Source organism: Amblyraja radiata, chromosome 2 (genome assembly GCF_010909765.2).
Source record: "Amblyraja radiata isolate CabotCenter1 chromosome 2, sAmbRad1.1.pri, whole genome shotgun sequence".
Classification (NCBI taxonomy): Eukaryota; Metazoa; Chordata; class Chondrichthyes; order Rajiformes; family Rajidae; genus Amblyraja; species Amblyraja radiata.
Window position 1 is genome coordinate 134,407,715 of NC_045957.1, and position 16,885 is coordinate 134,424,599.

At 37.5% G+C, this 16,885-nt stretch overlaps 1 protein-coding gene across 7 annotated transcripts in view; it reads right to left on the reverse strand.

The window, feature by feature from the left end:
• Window positions 1–2,430: 2,430 nt before the first annotated feature.
• The window catches only part of mkx (mohawk homeobox), a 41,179-nt gene continuing 26,724 nt past the window's right edge, over window positions 2,431–16,885 (reverse strand). For 6 of the 7 annotated variants that reach the window (XM_033016176.1, XM_033016173.1, XM_033016165.1 and 3 more), the window contains exons 6-7: window positions 3,220–3,253; window positions 2,431–3,136 (exon numbers count right to left, since the gene is read on the reverse strand). In XM_033016176.1, the coding sequence (XP_032872067.1) occupies window positions 2,950–3,136; window positions 3,220–3,253 (221 nt within the window). In that variant the 3' untranslated portion in view covers window positions 2,431–2,949. Of the gene's footprint in view, window positions 3,137–3,219; window positions 3,254–13,327; window positions 13,442–16,885 lie in introns of all 7 variants that reach the window. The other variant, XR_004410726.1, reaches the window with a different exon arrangement.

Genomic DNA, 16,885 nt, shown 5'->3' on the forward strand with positions numbered 1-16,885 from the left:
TGATAAATTGTTAAATATATTGTTTCAAGAATCATAATTGTCATGCACTGTGTTTATTATTTTGATAATTTATAAAATTATGACAATATTTGCAATAAACTGCTTAATGAACACAACAGAGCATTAAATACAATTAGAAACTATACAAACAATTGAAAATAATACTTTACTTGATTGAGATATATTAAAAAACACACTACCATAAAAAGCTTTTATTTTAAAGCAGCTTTCTTTTATACAGGCCAAAATCAGGTCAGTTATCTGTTTTACACTTAAGGGCATATTACAATTTGCAAAAAAGATACAAAAATATGTACAAATATTATCCCAAAATACATTATGTTCATTGCACAAAGAAGAGGGCATGGTTCAGAATGAAGTTACACTGGATGGCCCTAAAATATTACATTGGATTTGTTACATTTCAAAATAGGAAATATTGTTTAAAAATCATATAGAATTATTTCCTTTGATATGTTAGAAATTTGGAATTGTTTGGTTCCTGAATATCAGATAAAGGTAATGTTGGCATTGTAATGGAACATTGGACCTTGCTAATTAAATCACAAAGAAAGCTTGAAAGGTTAGATTAGTTTAGGTTAATTTAATTGTCACCTTTTCCAAGGTACAGTGAAAAGCTTTTTTGGTGCATGCTATCCAGTCAGTGGCAAGACTATACACACATCTCTTCAAGCATATTTTCCATCAGTTGCCAATATGTGCTGAGGTAGGTTGAAGAGATGTAAGATTACTTTCTCATGTCATATCTTACACCTAAACAAGTACTCAACGCATTCCATCTGACCACCAAACAGACAGTATTACCAGCATGCTTCGAAGACCAATATAGCACAAACAGAGAAAATTCAAATTCCACAGCAACATAGGGAGTTTAAAACAAGAGAATCATGAAACAACCTAAATGGCTGAGGTAATTGGAATACATGGGTGTTATGCATGTAACTAAGGCGTGTCTATCAACCTTTGACTTCAAGTGAATTATAATGGTTCCACTCCTAGTTTATCTAGATATTTCATGGTTCGCATGCAGATTCAAATTAAAATTGAATTATAAGGCTCAACAGGAAGCAGAAATTTACTTTGAAAATAATGAAAAACTATGCTCTATGAGAATTGCATTTTTATTTCCAGTTATTTATTTCAGCATGTAACATTAAACATTGAAAATCTTCCACAACTGCATGTTCTTGCACTTGTGCATGAATGATAGGTGGCTTGAAACTCCAATTTTAATATTTGAAAGGAATATTTGATGTGAATTCACCTCATTTTTTAGGCTTTGATTATGTTCACCAATATCTTCAGTTACGTCACTTTGGTTAATATTTTGTTAATAAGATCAGCATGAGATTTGGTTGTAAATATGCAAACCTCCACCTTGGAAAAAATTCCACCCTAATGTAGTAGATTGTGTGTTAAACTCCCTGTACGGTGTTATCCTATAATAATCAGCCTTCTATTTCTTCATGTTTTTAAGTCCATTGTGCTTGGGTTGTTAGAAAAAAGTAATACTATTTCTTCACTGAATCTAATTTATGCCTAGGATCTGAGGCATAAGTCCGAGCCTCACAATAAAAGGACATACCTTTAGGAAGGAGATGAGGAGGAATTTCTTTAGTCAGAAGGTGGTGAATCTGTGAAATTCATTGCCACAGAGGGCTGAGGAAGCCAATTGATATTTTTAAGGCAGAGATTGACAGATTTTTGATTAGTAAGGGTATCAGGGGTTGTTAGTAAGGGTGTCAGGGGTTTTAGTTTAGTTTAGAGATATAGCGCAGAAACAGGACCTTCGACCCAACGGGTCTGCGCTGATGAGCAATCCCTGCACATTAACACCACCCTACACTTTTTTACATTTTATACCAAGCCAATTAACCTATAAACCTGCACGTCTTTGGAGTGTGGGAGGAAACCGAAGATCTCGGAGAAAACCCATGCAGCTCACGGGGAGAACGTACAAACTCCGTACAGACAGCACCTGTAGTCAGGATCGAACCTGGGTCTCCGGCGCTGTAAGGGAGCAACTCTACCGCTGCACCACCATTATGGGGAGAAGGCAGAAGAATGGGATTGAGATGGAAAGATAGATCAGCCATGATTAAATGGCAGAGTAGTATTCTGCTCTTAGAACTTAGGCCAATGGATTATTTTATATTTTAATTTGGAATATGCTCATCATGGAAAGTGATTGTTTGAGCATGTCTTAAATATGGAATCTTCCAGCTTAATGTTGGCTAATAATTTGGCACAAGTGAATCCTGAGTGCAATAGGTAGCTGCTTATAATTAGATCACAGTTTCGATCTGTATGACTTGCCAGTTCTCATGTGCTTTTAACATGTTCTCTGAGGCAAAGCAATATCAACAGAGTACAATCAAAATAAAGTGACATGCCGAAATAATCCCAATGTTTTTTTTTCAGGACCACAATGTACATTCCTCTGTTGTCGACTTTTTTGCTTTGTTTGTCAAAAATTGAGCTTTACAATATGGAACTGATCTTGTTATACAAAAGTACAATTTCACTGCGATAGAAATGCTTCAGTGTGCAACTTGTAGCTTATTGATATATTATTTATATTACTTTATATTCATGCCGACAACATCAACATGAGATGTCAAAGATTAATTTGAGTAATATAAAATAAGTTAATACTTTGATAGAAATTGTACCGTTTTAACAATTTACAGTCAGTTCTTGATTTAAAAAATAATAAGCTGGCCAACAACAGCAGAAATGTGTGCAATTACAAAGATTTAAAACTGCTGCAAGATCCTAAATATATTAATAAACATAAGATTAGATCAAAAAAGATTTATTCTAAACTGGCCTCAAGAGCCAGGAGTCAGCATTTGATTGCAGCACTTGTTTAATATACATACATGGAATGCTTTTGCTTCTGAAAAGTCTTGTTACATAAACCTTTTTTTAAAATGGTTTACACGGTGAAATTTTCAAAGTCTTTATTTCGGAAATATGCGAAGACTTCTGAATGATACAGCTGGTTGTTCCTTGTATTTTGCCTTTAGCCTGTGCCAGATTTGTTAAGGCCATGGCAGCGTTAATTTCCTTCCAGTAGGTTTCATCTTTGGAAGTTTCTTTTTTCTTTGGATAACTTTAAGAAAATAGGGAGTGGAGTTTAGTCCTCAAGTTCCCAACTTTCACTTCTACAAGTAGAATTTTCTGAAATGCACTAACCTGGTTAATCGGTTCGGTCCGTGTTCCACTGTTTCTGAAAACAAAAGAGAAAAAAGTTATTATTTTTCTCTTGAGAAGATTCCCTCAGAAGCTATCAGGAAGAATAAGCCATTTGTACCAATAAAAGATAAAAACAGATTTTTAAGGCAGTTATCCTCTTTCCTCGTTCAATTCATTTGCAATGTTGACCATTCCACTGGAGGGGCATTTTACTCTGCAAAGATACTCCTATGTTGCACAAAGTGAGCTATAAGCCAAATATTCTGATGGTTATGGTAAATGTGGAGATTTGAAATAGATTTTCTTTGGCCCTGTTCTCTCTTCTTCTGAAAGAAAGTATATTTGAAAAGAGGGATTGAGTCATACTCTATCACTTTTTTCAAAACTTATTTTCACTGGGATGCCACTGGTCACAAAGTCATAAGAACATAAGGATTTATGCACGCTTGCCAACATGACTTGTCGATTGTGCATAAACATTGGTATTACAGTGGGATATTTTTGCTTTTCTGTGACATACATGAAATGTGGATCCAATGCCAGATGATCCATGGGTTGATCTGTAATCCCACAGATATGCTATATTATGACAGACTACCCAACAAATCTGACTCATACTGCTGCCTGAATAGGAAAATAGAGCTCTGCATATCAACATCCAGTTGCCAGTTAGACAGAACAGTTAACAAGCCAAAAACACAGTCAGCTTTCTGCTTACATTAATCATAGAATACAGAAGGAGGCCAATTGGCTCATCGTGCCAGCGCTGGCTCTTTTAAAGGGTGATCCATGGAGTCCCAATCTCCTGCTCTTTCCTAATATTCTGCAAGTTTCAAGTTCATATTCAACTTTCTGTTATGCACACTTCCATCATCCTTGCAAGTAGTGCATTCCAATGCATTAATATCATTAGCAAAATGAAGTTTGCAAAGTTCCCGAGTGATTAGTCTGAGTCTGAGGAATTTCTTAAAGTATATATTACAGTGAACATTTTAAAATCGCAGTGATAAAGAGCGAAAATTTTGACTCCTGCTTGTGCACAGGCAAAATAGTTTCAGATTACATACTAAATTTGTTTTGAGTGATTTACAGGAATTATCCCACATACTTTACATCAAATAATGCCAACCCCAATCTACATCACTGGAGGCAGCCTATAGGTTATGCAGAAGATGAGTATAGGATTTACACATTCATTTTCTTTCCTTGAAAGATGATTTATGTGGCCCTGCTGAAACACAATGGAAAATATGCACGTGAAGGTATATATGTGCACTGCTTGAATATAACTGCTTCTGTTCCCATGAAGTATATTTTCTGATGATTTTTCTATATATTATGTAATAATACTTGTCAGCTGGGTAGATGTCCCATAGTCATTTCGGGAAGGAATAAAGTAACCTCAGAAAAAAATGCATGTTTATTGGATCATATTATTATTATTATGATAACAGAGGCTTTTTTGCTGCTGGACAGAAACCTGATCTTAAATGTTGTTGATATCAGAGAACTAGAGCGAACCGGGAACAGATGGAATAGAATTAGTTTCTTAACTCCTTAATCATTCAACCACAAAAAATCAAGTGTTCTTATGTTTGCAATAATGCTGATGAAATATGTGGTTGTTGTGGGTTAAATATTGTGTGACAATTTGGATTAAATATTTGCACAGATTTATTGGTATCTTGTTTTAATATCAGTCAGGGGTATATAAGGCAATTTCATATGGATGGATTTAGCCTATTTACTCTGGTTTAGTGGTCTCCGCAACGCAGGAGGCAGCTTTTCAGTCATTGGATCCAGGTTAATGCGCCAAAGTGCATTCCCAGCGACCCACTTCTCTCTCTCCTTTCCACTCTCTCTCCTATTCTCTTTTACATGGCCATCAGTTCCCATTTGTTGATTTTGCCACTTAACTACGCCACCTTAATCGTTAAAAATGTGAAATTGAATAAAGGAGTGCTCTAAACAGTGTTAGAATAGTTTACATGAAGAATCATTCAATTAAAGGACGGCACGGAGGCACAGTAGTGGAGTTGCTGCCTTATAGCGCCAGAGACTTGGGTTCGATCCTAACTATGAGTGCTCGTCTGTATGGAGTTTGTACGTTCTCCCAGTGACCTGCGTGAGTTTTCTCCGAGATCTTTGGTTTCCTCCCACACTCTAAAGACGTACAGGTTTGTAGGTTAATTGGCTTGGTATTAATGTAAATTGTCCCTAGTGTGTGTAGGATAGTGTTAGTGTGCGGGGATCGCTGACCAGTGCCGGCTCGGTGGGTTGAAGGGCCTGTTTCCCCACTGTATCTCCAAACTAAACAAAATGGGGAGCTCCATGAAGAGCACCCATTTGCCACGTCACTGGGACAGATGTCAGACCTACAAGGAGTACACCCTATGGCTACCATGACTCACCATGAAAGGAAGGAATTAACAGGGCAGAGGGTGAGCTGTACATAGTAAACGTCTGTTGGCATTTATATTTGCCCTGATGGAGTCCTGTGCTGTGAGTGAACCAATGCCACTGGGAAGTAGAAGGTGATCAATGAGGCAGAGATTGCCGCATGTAATATGGCAAAATCATATTACTGCATAATTTGTGCATAGACGCTAAAACCAATGGATCCACTTTCTAAATACTTCTGTTTACTTATTGAACATAGTCTCTTGAATATGTCCTGCCATTTAATGAGATTGTGGTTTATCTATGATCTTTCTCCTTGAATGCATTTTTGTTCCATATACCGTAACACCTCTAATTAATAAAAATCCACAAAGTTCAAATTTAAAACTAGGTTTTTCCAACCATTGAAAATAATTTCTCTTTATCTACTATCAGCTTTCAATAATATTTTAAATCTTTTAATCAAATGATCCCCTAACTAAGATGACCGTCTAAACTGCTGTGCATTTACTATATTCTGTTTACTTTCTCCTCATAATTTATACTCTGGAGCCCATGAATGATTCAAATAAATCTAATCTGCTCTCTTGCTCCAAGAATATTAAATACTTTATTAGACTTTCAGCCTAGAAAAGACACCCCATTGGAAGAAATATATGTGTTTTGCATTGTATTACGTTCCTCTCCTAGTAAAATAGCATGCGGAAAATGAGTAACACAATTGCAGACGTTTCTGCCAATATATTAATTGTCTTGAGACACAATTTAAGCTTGTCTGCGATGAAAATATTATGCTATAGTATTGCACTGGCATAGGTCCCAAATGCTAACGTATACTGAACTAAAATACTTTATATCCTTTTAGTCAGTGTGAGTAATACTTATCGTGAACCATTCTCGTGAATTCCTGAAGCTTTGTTGGTTAATATTGCACCAATAAAATGAAAGAGAATAATTGATGAGTGGAATCAGTTTTTCTCATTTCCTTTCACTTTGACACCAACCACTCTGAATGTGTTGGAAGGAACTGCAATTACACCGAAGATAGACACAAAATGCTCGAGTAACTCAGCGGGACAGACAGTATTTCTGGACAGAAGGAACGCTTAGATATCGGATATCAGATTATTAATTATATATTAGATATTATAATTATATTAACGTATCAGATATGTACCTCATATCTGATACAGGAAACCTCCTTCCACACTACCAGAATAATATGATGGAATTCAGGATGAGCAAGCAACTATGCCATCAGACTATTTCCATTTCACATCCAACTAGTCACATGGCAGCAATAAATGTCACGGACAACTTAGAAACATAGAAACGTAGAAAATAGATGCAGGAGGAGGCCATTCGGCCCTTCGAGCCAGCACCGGCATTCATTGTGATCATGGCTGATCATCTACAATCAATAATCCGTGCCTGCCTTCTCCCCATATCCCTTGATTCCGCTAGCCCCTAGAGCTCTACCTAACTCTCTTTTAAATTCATCCAGTGAACTGCCTTCTGTGGCAGAGAATTCCACAAATTCACAACTTTCTGGCTGAAATTTTTTTTATCATTCAGTTTTAAATGGCCTTCCCTTTATTCTTAGACTGTGGCCCCTGGTTCTGGACTCCCGCAACATTGGGAACATTTTTCCTGCATCTAGCTTGTCCAGTCCTTTTATAATTGTATACGTTTCTATTAGATTCCCTCTCAATAGACAATAGACAATAGGTGCAGGAGTAGGCCATTCGGCCCTTCGAGCCAGCACCAACATTCAATGTGATTATGGCTGATCATCCACAATCAGTACCCCGTTCCTGCCTTCTCGCCATATCCCTTCACTCCGCTATCTTTATGAGCTCGATCTAACTCTCTCTTGAAAGCATCCAGAGAATTGGCCCCCATTGCCTTCTGAGGCAGAGAATCCCACAGATTCACAATTCTCTGTGTGAAAAAGTTTGTCCTCATCTCCGTTCTAAATGGCCTACCCCTTATTCTTAAACTGTGGGCCCTGGTCCTGGACTCTCCCAACATCGGGAACATGTTTCCTGCCTCTAGTGTGACCAATCCCTTAATAATCTTACATGTTTCAATAAGATCCCTTCTCATAATTCTAAATTCCAGAGTACACAAGCCCAGCCGCTCCATTCTATCAACATATGACAGTCCTGCCATCCCGGGAATTAACCTTGTGAACCTACGCTGCACTCCCTCAATAGCAAGGATGTCTGTCCTCAAATTAGGAGACCAAAACCGCACACAATACTCCAGATGTGGTCCCACCAGGGCCCTGCACTACTGCAGAAGGACCTCTTTGCTCCTATACTCAAACCTCTTGTTATGAATGCCAACATGCCATTAGCTTTTATTCACTGCCTGCTTTACCTGCATGTTTACTTTCAGTGACTGGTGCACAAGGACGCCCGGGTCTTGTTGCACTTCCCTTTTTCCTAATCTGACACCATTGAGATAATAATCTGCCTCCTTGTTCTTGCCGCTGAAGTGGATAACCTCACATTTATTTACATTATACTGCATCTGCCATGCATTTGCCCATTCACTCAACCTATCCAAGTCACCCTGCAACTTCCTCGCATCCTCTTCGCAGTTCACACTGCCACCCGGCTTTGTGTTATCTGCAAGTTTGCTAGTGTTACTTTGAATCCCATCATCTAAATCATTATATATATTGTAAATAGTTGCGGCCCCAGCACCGAGCCTTGCGGCTCTCCACTCGCCATTGCCTGCCATTCTGACAGGGACCCGTTTATTCCTACTCTTTGTTTCCTGTCTGCCAACCAATTCTCTATCCATTTCAATACCCTATCCCCAATACCATGTGCTCTAATTTTGCCCACTAATCTCTGTGTGGGACCTTATCAAAGGCTTTCTGAAAGTCCAGATACAATACATCCACTGGCTCTTCTTCATCTATTTTACTTGTCACATCCTCAAAAAATTCCAGAAGATTAGTCAAGCAGGATTTCCCCTTCATAAATCCATGCCGACTTGGACCAATCCTTTCACTGCTATCCAAGTAAAAACTTAATTCTTACTGGAGTTAAATCATATCTTCTGCTTTAAATCCACTGGAAATGAGTTAATGGCTACCTTTCTATTTAGGACTATTAGCAGTCCTCAGAGAGAGGACAATGGTCTGGACTGAATTCAAACCAAGTTCCAGATGTAAAGGACCAATGTTCCAAACCATTACACCTTGCCATGTTGTGCTATTTACATCAAAGGTCACGTGCACTTGTGGAATTACCCTTTCAGCAAATTGTTGATTGGTGTCCTTATTAGAAATACTTTACGCCTAGAAGTAATGATGGGAATTATAGTATGTAAACATCCAATGCGCCTCACATTCCCATTGCCTACCATTTCATACTGGTATATATAGTATTTATAAAAGGAATTGCAGAAATAATGTACAAAAAGCTTTAAAATCAGTATTCTAATAACACCACAAAAAGAAGAATGCATAAGTGGAACCAGATTACAGCAATTTTAAAGTCATTATCTGTTTAGTCCGATCAGGCAGCACTGGCATCAAAAAAATGTTTTCCAGTCTGGCTCTGATCTCCACAGCTGCGTCCACAGTACGTTTTCTAACTGTCTACGTTAATCGACATCTCATGTGCACACACACCAGCAGCCAAATGTATTGTACACATTTTAAACAAAGTTTGGATAAAATTATTAGCAATAATTTTTTTTTCCCTTTAACAACTATTGAATGGTCCAAGATTGATTAAAAAATATATATGACTGGGCGACCTGGTTATTGAGGAATCCTTTTTGATACTTTACATTTTTCATAATTCAATGTAACAGGCCAAGCTATTTCTTGGACATGACCATGTTTTCAGAATGCACTTTTAATTAATAGCTATTTTCCCCCAATTTTGATGTTGTAAAGCCAAACATTAATTAAATCAGCATAACTTGATAATTCACACAAGGCCAATGAATGTTCAAAGGGCAGAATGTATTGTAATGAATGATCTACAGTTCCAATACAGGTCACATTCATGTGGAATGATATGGAATTGGATGGATTATCTTGTGCACAAAGTTTGTCAAACAACATTGAACAAAACTGTTCAAAAGACACATCTTCTTTGTATTAGATAAATGTCTCAAAATTACTCACAAACAAATATGGAAGTCTGTCATATTGGTCATCTGGAGCAGACTTATTTTTTCAAATAACCACTTTCATCTTTATTTAATTGATAGCAATTTTTGTTTTTAAGTCTATGAAAGCCAAACACTGCCTGAGTGAGTCAACACAGTACAATAATTAAATCCAGGCAGTTTTTGATCAAAGGGTCCTATTCAGTTCTGGTAGTGAGATGTGATTATCATTAAATAAACCCATTCAAAGATGTTGCAAGGAGAACTGATGCTCAGCACGTGCATGTAGATGCAACATCTGAGTGAACTGTGACCAGGCTTCAAAGTGCATACATTTGTATATTGCAGAATCAGAGTGCCAGCAATAGCAATAATGAGAGATGTGAGTCATCCACATGGAATCAAAGACTCCTGCACATATTTACATACTTACACATATTTACATGCACACACACATTTGCATACACATCTTATCCTCCGGTTATAGCCTCCATGCTGGGTTCACATCGTCCTGGTGATAGGAGAATCACCAGTGTTCAGCCATTCGCACTAAACTAAATCCAGAAATTTGTGGGTACGTCTTAGATTTATTGAATCAATGTGCTCCATCATGTGGAGTAATGCCCCTGTCCCACTTAGGAAACCTGAACGGAAACCTCTGGAGACTTTGCGCCCCACCCAAGGTTTCCGTGCGGTTCCCGGAGTTTGCAGGTGGTTGCCAGAGGTTGCAGGCAGTGGAAGCAGGTAGGGAGACTGACAGAAACCTCTGGGAACCGCACAGAAACTTTGGGTGGGGCGCAACGTCTCCAGAGGTTTCCGTTCAGGTTTCCTAAGTGGAACAGGGGCATTAGGAGTATGATCCTGCCTGGTCGAGATTTACTGGCATTATGCTGCAAGAACGGCCTCCCTGAATCTACAGGAGGTCACACCTGGGCGTAGAGTGGATTCCCCATTTTTTCTCAATATATGAATAATAATAATAATAATAACAAGGTGAATAATATTTGAAAATAAATTACGTTAGATTAACATTTTATGATAATATTAAAGTGATATTACTTGCTTTTAACGAATGTAACTTTAAAGAATATTTTACACAGTGTTATTAGCTTTTAAAATGTCTGTAAATGGTAGAACTCTGCTCCAGGTTTTCCTTTTGTCAAACCTTATCAGAAATGTTCAGGAGGTAGCGGTTTCAGAAATGCAACAACTGAGGCAAACCTACCATTGACATGTGTGTAGGTAGTGACTCCTGGTGCAGGCCCAGTCCTGGAATAACCTCCCCCCCACATGCCCTCCTACATGCTATTTTCACACGCGTGCTCATATTGGTCCAGGTGGGTGCCACTGAAGACGGCCATATGTTTGGGGCCCTTCATTATTAACAGAATCCCAATTAAACTGTGGTTTCTATTTTACTTGGCAATAAAAGATTGTGTTCGCAAGACCCAGTTACACAATGTCATAATTAATTTAATGAGTTTTAGGAAGTTATGGTCCAGTAGAATTACAAAATCATTAGCTAATAGATAATTAGCAGCAGCAATAATTAAGTATGCGTCTTGCCTACCAGGAACATCTGTTGCCAATGTGCTGGCACATGGATCAGTTACACATTGCACTTGTCAGTGGAAAAAATGACTAATCAAGAAATTGCAATCTTACAAAGGAAAATAAAATATTTAATTCGGTCCTGTAACAAATCCTTCATGGTAAAGGAACACTGTGAGGTCAATTATGCTGAATAATTTCATTTTTTTAGCATTAATTTAGCATTAAGCTGTCCATGATAATTAATTTCCTAACTATGCCACTTTAGAAAACATCTACATATTATTTAACTGGACAAGTGAAATTATAATTATGAGATATTGTCAATCTTTACATTCACTATGTAAACTGTAAAGGTCTTCATTAAATATGTCAGAAATAAATATTCATTAAGTTAGTATAATATAGACTGACAGAAGCAGTGTGAAGCTAATGTAGAAAGTCGAAAAAGGGAGAAGACAATTTTGGAACAAATTTAGGGCATATAGTATTCTTTAGCCATGTGAATTGGAAATGGAGAGCCTCTCTCTGTCTTGCACCTGAAAAATGAACATGTGTGTCTTGACAAGCCAAGTATAATAGTAAGACCCTGTAAGAAATATTGCCTTTACTCTTTTTCTCTGAATGGTTCTTTGACTTTTGCTCATGTGGATAGCTGCCAAATGGTACAAAAATGAGGAAATTTAACAAATAAGCGAAATAGATACCGAAGTGCAGAGTAGGGGAATTCCTAACCTAGAGTATACATTAATGCATGATTTGGCTAAGGAAAAAAAAAACTATTGAATGCAATGGAATTCTGCTGCCTAGAATTCCAGTAACATTCATGCAGGCCCTCATAAAAGATCTTCAATTTTCCATTTTAAAAAATGCTGAGAAATATCCAATTCTGCCTTTATCCTCCATATGGCCAAATACTTGTTCTCAGGATCTTAGTTCTTGATGAGCTATCTGATCCAGGAGCAGAGCTTCATTTTTAGGTGGAATTGTGGATAACTCCAGAAATGAAAGCCAAAGGTAATATTGTCCTTGGGGGAAGAACCAATGGGAATAATTCTGTCAGTCCTTTGTTTTGTTAATATATATTGAGACCACATCACCCTCAAAATCTGGAGGTGAACCAAATGCAATATATATGAAACCAGATTGACACAAACTTTAAAACTTCTGATGCAAGCTTACTAAACTTTATTTTAAACTTTTTTTTATAATTAGTAGGATGCTTTTAGGAAAGTCAATTTCAGTCATTGCAAAATCAATGCATTATTTTTTTTAGAACATAGTTTTGTGGTAATTACATCAGTGATCCACAAAATCAGGACAATTCAGAAATCATGATCTTACCTGGTCTGACCTATGCGTAACTCCATAATGGTTGGCTTCTTATTGCTTTCAATTATAGCAAACCAATGCTAGTGGTTTATACAACAGTTCCACCCCCATCTTCTCAGGCCAATTAAGAATTATAAATTCGAACAAACCAGGTGTACCCACGTCACTTCAATTAATTACAAAAAATACAGGTAGCTGTACAAATACATAGAAACATAGCAAAATAGATGCAGGAGTAGGCCATTTGGCCCTTCGAGCCAACATCGCCATTCACATGGCTGATCATCTAAAATTAGTACCCCATTCCTGCTTTTTCCCCATATCCCTTAATTCCTTCAGCCCTAAGAGCTAAATCTAACTCTCTCTTGAAATACTAGCCGTACCAAACTAGTCAGCCAACAATTTCAAATCAGTGCCCAAGTTTGACAGAAGAATTATTGCCCCTTATCTAATATTTGAGTAATTGGAAAAAAAACTTGATAATAATCATTAGTGGAATAAATTTTGGGTGATAACATGGTCATGCTGGCTGCAATATTGTTCAAACCATTGACATTGATATGTTGCACAAATGCAAGGCTTGGAGATTTTATGATGTTCAATAAATTCTACTAGTGTTGCATTTGCTAATGAGTCAATAGCTTTGTCTGCATTGTCAAGGTTCAAGAAATTCAAGGTTAACTCTTACCTTTATAGGTTGCGTATTATGTCAGGGCTGTGTGAGAGGGATTGCTCTCTCCAGTAGTAGGAGATAAAAGATGATGTTGCCAGGCATCTATATTTTGACTCTGACAAAGCGAGGCTGAGGAAAGGTGTGTAACAAAAATTCAAGTGAGATCAAAGAACATGAACCTCACTGAGAGTATGTTTAAATTGAACATTTAACAGTAAAGTTGAAAGAGAAATATTTTGTAGCCAGTAAAGAGATGGCTCACCACATTGGTGGAAAAATTCCCCCGGGGTGAATCCTAATCACTAAGGAGTTTGTCCGAATTGCCAAGGAGGATACACTGAAGAAGACCTTGGCAGTCTATCATTGTTATGGTTTAGTGTCAGCCTCCATCTTCATGTAAAACTACACTAGCAGTGCAACTGTTTCCTACTATAGCATTTGGAAGATTGAGAACAGGTGTCAACCATCCAAGATCTTTATTGAAGGTTAAAACTGCCTTATGGGAATAAGAAATGAAGGAGGTCTCCAAGGCCTCCAATATATCTTGAGTAAAATTTTGTTACTTTTAAGGAATTGAAAAAGAATGTTAATGTGTTATTTTAAGATGTAATGGTGGATAATCATTTGAATAATGCCCCTAATTTTGGGCGCACTTTAAACAAATTTGATATAGGATAGAGCTCCAGCCAAGCTTGCCAAATGTCAGAAGAAGTTTGTGAACTGTCATTTTGTTTAATACCTGATAGAGGGACCTAGTAGTGTTGGGAAACAATTGATTCAATTGAAAGCATTGGTTGGGGATTAAAGTTTGGTTGCAATAGAAAAGCCAGTTTTAAATTGACTTCAGAGGAAGAGCAACTCGATTTTGCAAAGAATTACAGAGTATGGATGGATCATCTTGGTATAAAAATGTTCCTGTGTTTCTCAACATGTGCCAACTCTCTTTAAGATGCAAACACTGTTCATTGGTGAAATGTACATCTTCTGTCATTCATTAAAAACAGATGCTGTGCAGGATGAGGGCTTGCTTCTTTATTGAAGGTTTTTGGTACTATTCTTCTGAGACCAAAGTTGGCTTATTAATGGGAGGATATTTACTTTAGGTTTTTCATTGTCTTAATGCACTGTTGGCCATGTATTATGTTATGTTTTGCTTGGTTATCCCCCATCACTTGCATTTACAGTTTTATTTCCTCTGAATCTTTGCATTGTTTCTGGGTGATGTGGCTTCAATATCGCTCCTTCTAAGAGGTGAGCCTGCAAAACCTAAATTTCATCAAAATCCCGTAAGTTTGTAGCTTAAATGAAATAATCATCCTGATACAATAGCACACAGATTGGATCTTCACAAGGCTCGCAATCAGGTATAACAATTTTCAAAGGTACACAAAAATGCTGGAGAAACTCAGCGGGTTGAGCAGCATCTATGGAGCGAAGGAGATAGGTAACGTTTCGGGCCGAAACCCTTCCTAACAATTTTCACATTGTTCTTCATTCTTTGTTTTACTTTGATCACTATTTCCTCGGTCGGACAACTGTAATCCTTTTAAATAGGCGAACAATTTGTTCAGATGTTCTCACCAGTGTTTGGCTGTTGATTTCAGTGTAGGAAGGTGGACGTTGTAGATTGGCAGGCCAACTGATACTTGGAGTTTACAGTCCCATTTTCTACCTGACTATATGACTAATAGGATGAATGAAAGGCATCTAGGTAAGCCACAAGTGCTTCTTATCCTGGTGAAAGGGAGAACATTCTACCCACTGTAGGGACGTAACACCCGCCAATTGCAATAGATAAGAAAAAATTACCTTGAAAGTGGAGTTGAATTCATCGTCTCATGAAGTCAAGACGTGGAATGAATTAGTATCTATCTGGCGCACATTTTGCACAGCCAGTCTTACGGGAAAGTCAAGGTCCATTGAGAGGAGGAATGGAAAATAAGTTTTCTCACCTCAAGGTTAAGAAGAAAATAATCCTCCCTGACATTCCTTCCTATTGAATTCTGTTGGATGTAGAATTTGGGAGTTAGTCTGAATCTCACTCCAGGAATCTAGAGTTGGCTGGTTTGGGTAGATATTGTGAAATTAGAACTTGGAGGAAAGAACGTACATGGTCTGATTACTTATTAAAGCATCTGATTAAATAAGTAGGGCCAAAAGAAACTGGAATTTCAAATGGCCTTTTGATACATTGATCGAGCTTTAAAATCTACATGGAAGTACGGAGGTAAAAGTAGAAATAGCTTTTCCTCCATTAATTCAGTTTATTAAAATGTTATGTGTTTAGATGATGTAAATAGAAATCTCCCAGATCTGAACCTCAATGTGTTTTTATTGTTGGCTGGACAAAGATACAAACATTATTGTTGCCCTAGTAGTCTGGATGGAAGTGGTGAACCAGACACACTCCCACCTTCTCCGTTGGATATTGTACAAGGAGAGGAATGGACTAGGAGGTAATTCCACATGGTTTATTAATCTGATAGAACTGCCTATGTTTACAAGTGAAGTATAATCACATTGATGTGCAAGAAGTCAACAGAAAAGGAGAAAAAGGGGAAACAATGAAAAATAAAAAAATGCTGTAAAAAATGTCAAAGACGATATAACGAGGACAAGCGTCTTGAATCAGCTTGCAGAATATAGATCTGGCAGACATGCAGACATCCAATCCTCAGTAAGTATATTAATTTTCAGTTTGGGGAATGTGGGCTTAGTTACATTTCATAGGTTAAGTGTCCAGGAAAACAGTGGTGAAATTCAGTCATTTTGTTTGGCAGAAGAACTTTGGGAAGCACAAAAGATTTTTCAAATATTCTAAGTCTATTCCACAAATCTACGTAATCCCCACACTAATATAGCATCCAATTCAAATTTTTTTTGAAAAATTATGTGCTGCAGACACCGTTTGGAAGTCCAAAAATAGGTGTTATTGATCCAAATTTCAAGCTTTCGAGTTTATGATATTTGCTGAAAGTCATTAGCTGGTTTATCCAAGCAAGCTGTTTGGACATATAATATATTGCCTGCGTAGTTTCTGCTATTAATCACACATAATTACTCAGTCACCACATTTGAACTTTTACCATCAATAAGGATGTTAACTATTAAATGCAATGTGCATCTTGACTTGATACTCTCAGCAATATCTAGTTATGCTAATTTACAAGCAGAATACGCACATCTCATAAACTATTTCACACAAAAGAAACTGTTCAAGGTCACTTTGCCAGATAGTCAATGTCAGAAAGAAAGAAATGTGTTATCATTCTCAATCAAAGATGTTCATGATGTCAAGTCCAGTCAAGTCAACTTTACTTGTCACATACACATACAAGATGTGCCGTGAAATGAAAGTGGCAATGCCTGTAGATTGTGCAAAAACAACAGAACAACAGAACAGAATAGAACAGAACCAGCATTTACATTAAAAAATAAATAAAGACACAACACAACAGTAAATTAGTTCCTGGTGAGATTACAGTCCTAATGGCCTGTGGGAAGAAACTCCGTCTCATCCTCTGTTTTCGCAGCGTGACAGCAAAGGCGCTTGCCTGACCGTAGCAGCTGGAA